Below are 12980 nucleotides of genomic sequence, written 5' to 3' on the forward strand. Positions count from 1 at the left end.
ATTTGTCTGCTGTCTTAATAAATGTCAAAAATCAAAGCCAGCTTGTTGTTGTTGCAGCTCTGCTCTCTGTCGCCACAGTGCAGCATTTAATGTTTAGATATTAAAAGCCATGTGAGACATGATACTGCTGTTGGATTGGTATCCCTTATGCTGAAATAGTTAATCAGGCTGGGTTATTGCTCAGGATAAAACATCACTTATAAGGCATCAGCATTCATTATTGTAAGTTTGGTATCAGTTTCACCCCATAATATTCTGTTATTTAAAACTGTTTGTGATTCAGGCAGAACAGCTGCTTCCCTTTTCTCTCTCGCTACTTGTACATTTCTTTGCGGTGATGGTGTATGTGGTCTCACTGGGAATTCCAATTGATTTGCATCTATCACTTCGTCAAACGCTTACTTTCACCTGTGCTGCCCTCTGACCAGAGGTTTCTTTGCAGGCTGTTATTCCAAAAGATCAGGGATGAAGTGTGAACTGTCTGAAGGGAAATAAGTAAAGACATCAATCAAGTCAGGTCAGAGGAGAGTAATGGATTTTGGAACTTTTTTTTTTAGAATTGTTCTGTATTTCAAACTCATTCATTTCAATTTCAATTCAATTTATTTATATAGCACCTTATACAATCAAAATTGTCTCTAGATGCTTTGCAGAGACCCAGAGCCTGAACCCCCGAGCAAGCAGACAGTGGCAAGGAAAAACTCCCTTTTAACAGGAAGAAACCTTGAGCAGGACCCAGCTCGCAAGGGAGAACTATCCCCTCGGCTGGGTGAAGGGGGGGAAGAAGAGGTAGACAGGAAGAGAGGATGAAAGAGAGAGAGAGAGAGAGAGAGAGAGAGAGAGAGAGAGAGAAACATACATACAGTAAACATCATACATTACAAGGACAAACATGACAGGTTGTTATAATTGGAATTCTGAAGACTATGTATTACTTGTGCACAGTATTGTTTGTGAAAACATGCATTTAATGACAACTATTTCCAAAGGCAGGTTGATTTTTTTACGTTTGACAAGTAAATATTGCAAGTTTATCCATCACATTTCCTGGGGGGAGAATGTAACAAAATAGGCACGTAACAAAAACACACAAGGACAAGGACTTCATGGTGCTTTCAGGCGCACCTTGTAAACTCTGAAATGTACATAACTTGTATTACGAAGTATGTGGCGCCGACAGGTATTTCGTGGTGCACTCAAGTTCCCCTTGTATACTCAGAAATCAATACTTAAATTGTGAGGGTTGTTTAAAATGGGAAAGTTACTATTTTTTCTTATTTTCCCTTGCTGAAATACATTTGTTACATTTGTTAGTACATTAGTTTTTTGCAACATTTTTAAGTATCAGATGCCAAAAGCACAATATGTCATTCACTGGTTATACTGCAGTATTTTTAAACACTGAAACCATAACCAATATGCATACATTTTGGCCAGTAAAAAATATGCTTAGCTGGTGGATGTTTTTCATGTACCGGTCAACTTGGCTGTTGAGTCATTAAGTTAATTTTGGACACTGCATGCATACATTTTCACATTTAGGATTTTAGGACATTTAGCCACTTCTCTTCCTGCTTTCACCAGTAAACTGATCTCACACTACAGGAAGCCTGATTTGCCCAGCATGCAGCATGCGTCAGCCCCTACCCTCTCACCATGTTTCCTGCCTGTCTTCATTACTTCTACAACCCCTGTTCCAAAAACAAGTTGGGGTGCTGTGCAAAACATAAACAAAAACACAATGCAATCATTTGTCAAAAAAACAAAACAAAACTGACCAGTGGTTTTACAAAGTCCTGCATGGACAGGAGAGCATATTCCTGTCTGATTAACTATCCTATTCCTTTTACAAATAAACAATGGGGCCCAGGTAGGGTAAGTCTTTGTCTTTGATTGGCCCTTCCTGCTTACAGCATACATGTCAATAAAGATGTGATCACTTAAGAGTTGTTTTTAAATGTTATTCCTACACTTTGCTGTAAGTAGGAGGAAGCTGCTTGATAAATGTTGTCTTATTCTTCCCACTCAGCGAAGACACTTTTTACACCTAAAGATAACTGTTAGAGGTTTGTGAAAAGGACAATAGGAACTGTGATACTTTCATGCTGAGCAGCACATCATGTGACCTGAGATCAGCAGTAAAAAGTCAGCTGTGCTTTTTATTCTGAACAGTAATTAATGTGGCAGGATTTCCACACTCAAGGAAAATGTCTGAAAAGGTCACGGTGATCTTAATGTGCCAAAAGCTGCACAGGGCCTCTGGTTTAGATTTTACACCACTCGGCTGGCAAAGGCAAGGACTTTTCCTGGTGTTGACAGCAGGGGTGGACAACTGGACAACTTTAGATCCAGATTGATCTTGACATTTGTGTTATTTAATGTCCTCTTACTTCTGCTTCCAGACTTCACACAACCTAACTGACCAACAGATCCACACTATGTGAACAAACCAGCAGAGTGATGTAGCCAACCAGGTGGCAATTCTGATTGCTTGAATTGCTTCATATTGCTCTGCCTTAGGTGCAACATGTGATATAGATAGCAGCATGGTACATGAGGAGCTTGTGCCAAAACACAATAATGCAATATGTGTCTTAATGGTGCAAATGGAGAAATTCATAGGTTATTTCAAGTGTTCCTGGATGGTTATTGTGATTAGATTGTAGTATTATTTTTTGGTGTGGGTGTTTGAATCCAAGCTTGGTTATATTTAATAGACACAGGTAATTTTTACTTTGTGTTTTAATTTATTTTCTAATCTGGGTTTTAATTGCAGATATAATTCACTAATTACATAGGGCTGTGCATTGGCAAGAATCTGACAATACCATGCATATTACCATACAGGTGATGTGCAGTGAGATCGGTCTTTGTATTTGTCGCAGTAAAAAACTAAAATACAAACACAAAATATAATATTGCGATACTCAAGTGTATCAGTATTTTTTTACACCCCTACTAATGTACATTTTTGGACATTTGGACATTATCTATAACCTGCAGGTGCACTTCCAGAGACACCATGTGTGCATGAAGAAGATCAACTGAGTAACTCCAAAAGCATCAACTTAGTAACGGACTGAATTTACATCTTTTGTTTCTTATTGCTGAATCCCATTCGTAAAGTGCAAAAAATCATCAGGATAAAGTCAAGCTTTTGTTTTAAAATACCTCTTTGTTTTTAAAGAGGATTTTGGAAAATCAAATAAAAAATTGTCCAGGCATAAAAGCAATGATCTGTTGATCCTTACAAATCCAGAGACGATAGTCTGAAAGTGCTGATTAAAATCAAGTCATTGGATTTGGAAGATTGGTGCAAGTCTTTCAGAATTAACCAAAGCTTTTCTGCTGTGCTCATTATTGAGCACCAAATTAACTCAGCTTTAGTCAAGTTGACTAGCCAGCTGAGCAGGTGTAGCTACTGGGAAGAAATGGAAGGGACAAGTTGAGACAAAGTGAAAAACAAATGGGAAAGTCATTTACATGTTGTTGAAACAAAGAATTGAAATAACAGACTAATCCTCTCATGAAGCAGTAGAGATTGAATGCCTGCCAAGCGTACAGCCGGCTTTGTGTAGTGTCTTAGAAAAAGGCTCAGTGAGACTTGTTTTGCAGAGATGAGTCATGGTTAGAGCATGAAGGAAACATGAAGATTTGACCTGGATATCAGTCCACAAGGGGAAGCGGTGGGAAAGTGGCAGGAGGATCAGGTCATCATGGGATTTATTCCTGTGTCTGTTTGTGTAAATTTGGCATGTGTGACCATTTTTGCTGTCTGTTTGCTTACTGTATGTGCTGCTTGGGGGGGGGATATGTTGTGGATATCTCCCCACCCCACCACTTGAATGGTGATGAGCCATCATTTAGCGTTGTATAGGGATGTTCCTAATGACTAATATCCCTGATGTCTCAACAGGAAGTTGAAACTGGTAAACTTGTCTAAACACAGAACATGTCAAAGTTAAATGTTGTCCAAAACAACACTACATATATTATCAGAGCCATTTAAAAACCATAATCATATTTTCCAAAAACATCTTATACTTGGTAGCTAATCAGCGTTGTTAACATTATTAAGTCTAAATCTGACACTTACTCAAATAGCTCGATTATGGCTGAATTTGGGTTGGGAAATCATCATCAGCAATGTGCATATAATGACTAGTGGGTAAAGGCAAATGTTAGAACAGTTTGGTAAGTACAGAAAATGTCATCACCAAACCAAACCAAAAGACAAAACTTATACAGTATCATGATATAATGAGATCCAATATTTAAGACCATGTCTAGCCTGATTTTATGATATCAGTATATAACCCAGCCCTTCCAGGAGCTGTTGGTGGCTAACATTGCCTAATGTTAGTAAACTTCAGATAGATATTGACATATCTGACACTACTGAGTCACTTTCAGCTTGCTGCTTTTCAGTAGCACTATCACCACACATGTTTCAAATTAAGAGCTAATCAGGAATGCAGCCGTTATGCTGATTGAGCTTGTGAAACATCTGTGCAAGAAGTGATGAGCAAGCACTTGGCAGAGGGGCTGAGGAAAAACTGTCTTTTAGCAAGCAGAAACCTGGGTCTCTGTAGATAATGATAATGATGAAGTATACAGAAGGTACTATGGTGATGGCAGTAGGTTTCAAGCAGGACTACAGCAGGAGGTCCAACCACAATCCATGGGAACCTGCGAGACGAGAAAGCACGAGGACTCTAGGAACCTCTAACAGTACAAGGACAGAGATAAGTCCCTCGTCTGATGCAATAGAAGGTCATTTGTGACTTTGACCAGTGTCGTCTCCGTGCTATGATGAGCTCTAAAGCCAGACTGAAAATCCTCAAATAAGCTATTGCTATGTAGAAAGTCACATAGCTGATTGGCAACTGTTCTCCCAAGGATCTTGGAGAGAAATGGAAGGTTAGATATTGGTCAATAGTTGTTTTAAACCTCTGGGACAAGTGTGTGCTTTTTAAGGAGAGCTTTGACTACAGTTACTTTAAAGGACTGGGGTACATAGTCTGTTATTAGGGACAGATTGATCATGTCTAATAAAGTCATAAAGTCGTTGCTCCTGAGGGTTACAGGGATACAAGGCACAATAGCACCATGGCTCTCTGTCAGCCTGGCTACAGTGCTGAACATAAACCTGGGGTTATTCTTGTTTTCCTCAGTTAATTTAATTTTGAGTAATAGGCTGCTCTGGAAGTCCGTAGGGCCTTCCTGTACGATCTAAGGCTGTCTTGCCAGATTGAGCAAGATTCTGTGAGTTTGAGTTTGCATTAACAATTAAAAGAAAATTAAAATGAGCCAGAGCACAGAGTAGATGGCTTCTGACAGAGATTATAAATTAATACTTAAAGAAAGCAGGGAATAATAGAAATAGAGACTTGTTTCTAATAAAGGCCTGTTTCTCTCTGCTGCGGAGGCGATAAGGCCCTGAACATGATTTGAGAATTTATCGTAGATTCAGTTTAATATAAGAACATCATCCTATGCTTTACCTAGAAATTTTGCCATTTTTGTTCTTGGTAGGGACATTAAAATGTAGATAAAGAAATGTAAAGATAATGGGAAAGTTAGTCTTTAGCAAGAATTGCTCGTTGGGCTGAAATTACCCAAAGAAAATCTTGGTCGACTGAAAGTCTTTTTAACCAGTTGATTCGTCAGTGGAGAAAAAACATCTGCACCTGATGTTTAGAATAACTCAGAATGCTACTTTCGCTTTGACGCAGCTGCTTCTTGCTCACACATGAACTGCAATATTTATATTTCCAGTACGCACAGATGGATGGTCCCCATTCTGTGCTGCATGTGTGAAGTCTCACCAGATACTCCGGAGTCATATTGTTCAGAGTTCATGTGAGAAAAGACCTGTAGTCACCGGTCTGTGGTCATGGCGTTATATGACTGGTTACACATCCATAGTAAAGGCAAAGTGCGGCTAAATGCTATAAAATTACAGATATCTCTATGAGCAAGGGAGGTGGTTGGTGTTTATAAAAGAAAAAACAGAGTAGCAGAGCTGCCCTCAGCATGTCATGTCAAAACTTCCTTTACACGAGTTGATTCTAACCTTAACCATGTGATGTAGGAGATGAGTTGGCAATGATCTGTAAAATAAAGAGCTGTATGCTGTGTTTTGTCAGGAGGAAATACCGGGTGCAAAACACTCCAAAAGCGCACAAAACTGATTTATATGAATATTTAATTATGAAAGTGCAGTTGACTAGCTTTTGAACGTGAAGACACTTGGCTGTTATTAACTATTCTGGATATTTTTTTAAAACTAAAAGATAGTAAGCAGAATTAGTATTGCAACAGAATGTGATGTGCTGTAAGATAAGATAAGAACTTTATTGATCCCGGCAGGAAATTGAATGGAGTAAATGATTGGCCTGGACTGACATTAGATTCCCAGCCAGTGGATTCTAATGATGCAGGATGACAGTCACCAAAACTGTCCAGTCGACAAGTGACCTGTCAAGTCTTGGTTTGTTTGTAAAAAGTCACTGATTTTTTTTTCCCTTTGTCTGGAACAAATGAAAGAACCGTTACTGGCACTGTGTAATTCCTGATTGTGGAGTGGAGACTGAGGACTTACTACTAAGTAAGTAGACCATCTCCTCAGAACCTTTTGGTCAGTTATCACTTGACTTGTCGCACGACAGTGCAAAAATAACATTTAAAATGGCTGAGTGAAGGTTGAGTGGCTGAGTATTCATGAAAACCATCAGCAGGAAATATCTTCCTCATGCTTGCTATGCGCTGCTTTGTTCCAGCCTGTCACACAAGAGCAGAGTGACACATTCCAAATACTTAGACGCTCTGCTTGGACCGGAACCAGATTGACTTTCATGTGCACTCACACACACACACACACAACTGTAGCTCTGCTCAACACACAATAGGGTCTTTGAGGGGCAATGGACTCCGCTCTGTTTGAAGACAGTGCTCTAAACATCTGTAATCTCCTCTCCAAATGGAGAGCATACCAGAAAACATACACATTTTGACCTTGACCGTAAAACCAATTCTTGACATTCAAAGAGCCATTTGAAATAGTCAAGCCCCACACACACACACACGCACACACACACACACACACACACAGAGGAATGACATCAGGATGACTTAATGAACCAGAACATTTTTGTTTTAGTTTTAGTCATCTATTACAGAATTTTTATTGAGTTTCTGTTTCCTTTTCTGTTTCCAACCACATGTCAAGTGAATTTTGCTCCTTCAAAAGATTGGGAAAAAAATGCAATGTAATTGTGTTTCCACTTATACTGACACAAATTATTTGGCTTCCAGTATGGCCAAAAAATACAGTGAGTGTTGGAAATAGTTTATTAGGTTTGGGTTTTTTTTTTTTTTTGCCAGCTAAAATTCGTTTATTTCATACTCATCCAGAGAGAAAAACAAAGAAATATACTAAGACTGTCATGTTCCAATTTAACATGTTAAAAAAAACAGCTGGGGCTGTATTGTTTTCTGTATGAACTGAATACAAGTTTTTGTTTTTATGCGTCCATACCAGCAACAGCTCTGTCCGTAAGTCTTTTTGTCTCATCCTTGTGAACACGATATCTCAGCATCTGGCGTGAATTTCTTCAAATTTGGTGCAAATGTCCGCTGACTTTACTGTGTTGTTTACTAACTTCTTCATTGGCTCTTGTGTCTGAGGACATTTTAATAAGCTGGTGTTTTTTTCCAAACTCCTCCCCAGCTGTACTAATTTAGTAAGTACTTTAGTCAAAGTCAGGGTGCTGCACATTTCCAGTTCAGTTCAATATGACTTAAATTAGGAGTCTTTCCCAACTTTTAGAGCTTAGACCTGCATCAGTCTTATCTACAGTGAAAATATATAGCATAGATATTTTTGCTTTATTTATTTCTGTGTGTTTCTTTACTTTTTAAAACCTTTCAAAACGGAAAACAAAGCTGTAACAATAATTGTCTTATGGTGGTGATTTTTTTTTGCATGAATGTTTTATTCATCATATTTCATGTTTGATATCTGTTGTTCTGAGGTTGAAAACAATGCAGTTTTGTCTTTACAGTTTTCTTTTTTGTGAATTTATGCTTTAGGACAAGACAAGACAAGACAGCTTTATTTACAAGCAGTTTGTCTCAAAGGGCTTTACATACAGTACATTTATAAATGTATAAATTTATAAATGATCAGATATTATAGAAAGGCTTAAATTAATATGATGAAACAGATTAATCCTGGTTAGTTTGTATGGCTCATTCAAGCCAGGCTTTTCACAATAAGCTGTGCTTTTCTGAGTCATGTTTATTCTACTCTACTTCTGGTCCCTTTGTAGATGACGTGTCGGCAGACGGCAGTGCAGAGTTCCCAGATCGAACTTCTATGATGGAGGTGCGTCTGCAGGCACAGGAGGATGAGATCACGCTGCTGAAATCCTCACTGGCTGATGCCTTGCATCGGATCCGCCTCCATGATCAGCTCTTACCATTATTGAAACAGCAGCTCATTGCAGGTGAGTCGTCTTCAATATGACCTACTCTACAGCCTTATAGTACACTGAATGGTATAACATTGCATTGTTGTTTTCATGGTGGTATGCAAAGACAGTTGCGTGGATACTATATGGTAAATCTGTGATGGTTCAAATTTCTACAATTACAGGAGGCCTATATGTTGTCAACCTGCCAACCCGCCATGTCTCATTAGGTTCAAGTCACTGAATATAAAATTAAGATGGACATCATAAGAGCTCCTCAAATGTAAAGCTAAAAAAACCCTCAATTGCTGCCTAGTGACTGGCTGCAGTATAGTTCATAAGCCCCTTCCCCTCCATTTTAGCAGATGGGACATGAGCCATAAACTCAAAGTACATGTCAAATGAATTTTTTCCTAGTGATTAGTTCTATCATTTGACAAAGCTCTTATCATGCTAATGATATGTTCAAGTGTTCATTTTTTCTGATAAGTTTGTTTTTATTTAGATATTTGATTCTCCAAAAAAGGGGGCAAAATGTCATGATTAACCGCTGAATGCTGCTCGTGATTGGGTCTGGTGGGTGTATGGGCAGAAATATAGTGGCTTCACTACCCAGTTCAGACTCTCACTCCAAATGACATCATCAGAACAAGATGGCAGCACTTGTATCCTTGTTTTGGCTTCAATTTTGTACAGTAGAAAGAAGTGGAGATGCATTGTCTCTCTTCATACTGTCAGTGGTTCAGGTCTACTGAACAAAACATTGTAACTGATATCCTGCCCTGAAAAATTACTAAACATACAGTGCAGTCTCACATCGAAATAACTAATAATCATCTTCAACCCCACTCAGTGAACCCAGGTGCTGCACGAGTGCTGAACCAAGTGTGTTCCTCAGATGATTGCACCAGCAGCAGAAAACTGTCCACGAGCTCAGCCAGCGATGGAATCCGCCACCCTGCTGCCAGGTACTGGACCTACACACAGAGGCCTCAAAAGGACAAGAGGGATGATGAGGGGTCATCATCGCTTTATTTCACTGAACATATAATCGTATTGCTTGCTGCATCAGAGTCATGCTAGTCTGTTCGGAATCCTGGTTGTGTTTGTATGATGTATGTGTAATTTGCCTGTATGACTTTTCTGTGTTGACCTCAACCTTTTAACTATCTCTAGCCAACTGTCAGACAGCATTGTGACCAATGTGAATGGCCACATAGGAACCTCAGTGTCTATGAAGCCAGGTCCCAGACCAGCAACAATGGACAGGTCAACCCAGACAGAGCCCACCATTCCAGGGCAGGACAGTATCCCTCCTCCCAGGAGGGTCCAGAGCCTTCAACTAGAGGATGCCCTTCCTCCAGCGGAGCCCATGGTTGAGGGGACACGTGCTAAGCTTCACCGCATCCCTGGCTTGGAAGAGGAAGACGAGGAGCAGGATGAAGATGAAGAAGGAGGAGGGGAGCAGGAAAAGGAGCTGAGTTGGATGTCATCAGTGGAGGAGCCCATTCAGCCCACCACCATCAGAGGCCTTCAGAAAGAGGACTTCCACGATGGAAGCTGCTCTCCAGAGGAGCCAGGCTCTGGCTCAGCCGTAGTCCGAACCTCAGACCAGAACCTCAACACCCGCTCTGGAACCTTGTCCCCTATCCAGGAAGGAGAGAATAAACCGCTGTGCGTTATCCCGCCATCCTCCACTTCGCCAGCGCTGCCATCATAATCACTTTCTCTACTGCAAATCACTGCATGGCTTTAATAGACAAATCAAAATCTTCTTGATTCTAAATTGTGTGACTGCGAACTCCAGTTGTGCCCCAAGTCCCCTTGTGAAACAATTAACCTCAGGTTGCCAACATGTGATTATGCAGTGTTACAGCAGGAAACCTGAGGGGGTGAAATGTTGTGTCATCATGTTCGCTGCAGGCACCATGTGCTTTCGTCTTGCTGTGTTTGAGCAGGAGGCAAGGAAACATAAAGCTGTAGTGGAACATAATGGCAGCACTCATCCACTCTGAGTGACAAGATTAGCTTCATGGCACAGAGATTTAAGCCCAGTGGAAAATGTGATGTGAGGGCAAGTGAACCCAGCATAATGCACAAAAAGGGCTCTGAGCAGGGTTAAGGTTACAGTACATATACACTTGGAGAGAATAAGAGAGGTCAGGGATTTGGCAAGACTGTACAGACATAAGGACAGACAATCTTTTGAGATCTGTCCAAACAGCATACATCAGAATTAATATCCATCAAAAAAAAGCTACATAGTGGCCCTCTGTTTAAACTTCACTGTAGCCACATTAAAGACGATGGTTCTGTAAGATGATGCAGATGTGCGGAGTTGACACAGTACCATTATCTGCCGTACAGCTGGGTTTTGCAGAAACACACAAATTGTCTTAAATCTTTACTTTCTGTGCTGTTCTACTCATCCTTTAACATTCACTTCCATAAACAAATCAAGGATCTCTTGCATGATGTGATTTGTCTCTGCTGTGGACTCAAATGATTACTTTTCAAGTGATGATTAGGAAGCATGGTGCCAGGCTGGTGCTCTTTCTATTTCCTGGTGTATGTGCATGTAATGTGTTCTTTTGTACTACTTCCTCGTTGTGACTAGTGAGATGGCTTCATTGGTGAGCTCTAGTCCCTCAGCTCAAATCTGTCAAAAGGGTACTGAGGTACTGGTATAGTTGTGCCTGTCTGCCTGCTCACCCCTCTACACTTCTACACTCAACACTTTAAATAATAGTAGTACAGAGATTTTGGAGCAGGGTAAGGTTTTGAGATGAGTTTCACTTCCTAGATCTTAGGCCAGTGACATAGATAGACATAACAGCTTTTTAACACTTCCTCTGGTGATGCTGTCACTAGGAAACAGGATGGATCCTCAGAGATGGTAAGAGTTTAATTATAGTTTACAACCCTTAGTATGAGCACTGCCGTTAGAAATTAGGTTATTTTCACCAATTCTCTCCTGTACAAGTTGTCAATTTAGAATTTAGATTTTAGTTAGTTTTAGGCCAGGTTCTTAAGAGTAATACCAGTTTATTACAATTTGGTTCTAATCTTTGTGGTTTAGTCCATTATCAGTAATATTTACAATGAACTCATTTCATTCCTGAGATTTGGCAAGAAAATGACATTGCCAAAAAGAAGTCAAGAAAATGTGATCAGGCAGGTTGCACACACACCCTCATTAGCCAAACTTGTTTGGAGGACGGCAAAGATGACACAAGTAAAAAATACACCCAAACTGTTACTTATAAATCACGATTTTCATGTGCATTTCCTGCCCAAGTTTTACTTGTGTGTGTTTTGTGGTTAAAGTAAGTTGGCAACAACTGCCTGGCTACCTACAGTGGTAGCCTAGCTTCAAGACCAAGAGTTAGCATATCATTAGCTAACTACAACTTTCAGAGTTCAGGACTGGAACATCCTTTGTGTGGGAGCCAGTGTTGGTGGTCTTGTGTCAGAGTTTGAAGTAATGGTAGCAGCCCTGTCCTGCTCTGTCATGGATTTGGGACAGACATGTTGCCTGACATGTTCTCTACCATTTGTCCTTACAAAACATATTGATTGAAAATACAATAAAACATAAATCTAACCTATTTGTCAGCTGCCCAAAGTGGGGCCGCTGGGCCAAAGTTGGCCTGCCCTAAAGTTTGATTGGCTCACCAGATATTTATAATGAAAAAAAAAACAAAACAACAAACTTAATTTAAATCATAATATAAATTGCAGTTTTACTTTTTGTAAGGTAAAATGCACTTTAAATATGTAGGATCCCTAATAATGAATTATTTCAACAATTATTTCAGTCTATTAAGGGAACCTAGGACTATTTTGCATCGTAACAATGCTACACAATAGGTGTTCACTTTTGGCCAGTGACTTACCATTCATTTTCAGGGACAAAGTTTGGGCATCCCTGTTCTTAACTGCAGTTATATACATTGTCTTATAATAGTATGCTATTGATACTAGGGCTATTGTACTAGGCCTTACTAGCTGTACCCACTACAACAATGCTACTCTTTTAATTGAATGTCTTCTACGTGGATCATGAGCTGGTGAAGACGTTCATTTTTTGTCATAGCTTAGCTAACCCACAAATATAATGTTGATTAGCTAGCTAGTTATAGCTAATCAAATGTGCCAGGGACACTTGTCAGCTAGAAATAAGAAGCTGCTTGCCACCATCATCATTTTAAACTTCCTATGTGCAATACTACATTGGAAAGCATGACTGGCATAGCAGCAGTAAATTATGGGGGCAGCAAGGGTAAGGTCTGTTATTTTGGTGAATACAATGTTATTATTTTATTACACAGGGTCATAATGGGCAAAACTAAAAGATAAGACCCAAGTTGTATTAAATCAGATTCGATAGGAAGGTTGTGATTAAGTTCAATAAAAGATTCCACACATTGCAAGACAAACACGCATGTTTCTGTGTGTAGATGGATGTAGTCACAGTGGTGGTTAATGGATATTTTGCATGCATTA

At 39.7% G+C, this 12980-nt stretch overlaps 1 protein-coding gene across 2 annotated transcripts in view; it reads left to right on the top strand.

Annotated features, from left to right (window-relative positions):
- The window catches only part of eml3 (EMAP like 3), a 44136-nt gene that overhangs the window by 10100 nt on the left and 21056 nt on the right, over positions 1–12980 (top strand). The window contains exons 2-4 of one of the 2 annotated variants that reach the window (XM_046379942.1): positions 8334–8510; positions 9328–9442; positions 9651–10148. In XM_046379942.1, coding sequence (XP_046235898.1) covers positions 8334–8510; positions 9328–9442; positions 9651–10148 — 790 coding nt within the window. The remainder of the gene's footprint in view (positions 1–8333; positions 8511–9327; positions 9443–9650; positions 10149–12980) is intronic. The other variant, XM_046379943.1, reaches the window with a different exon arrangement.

Source organism: Scatophagus argus, chromosome 23 (genome assembly GCF_020382885.2).
Source record: "Scatophagus argus isolate fScaArg1 chromosome 23, fScaArg1.pri, whole genome shotgun sequence".
Taxonomy (NCBI): Eukaryota; Metazoa; Chordata; class Actinopteri; family Scatophagidae; genus Scatophagus; species Scatophagus argus.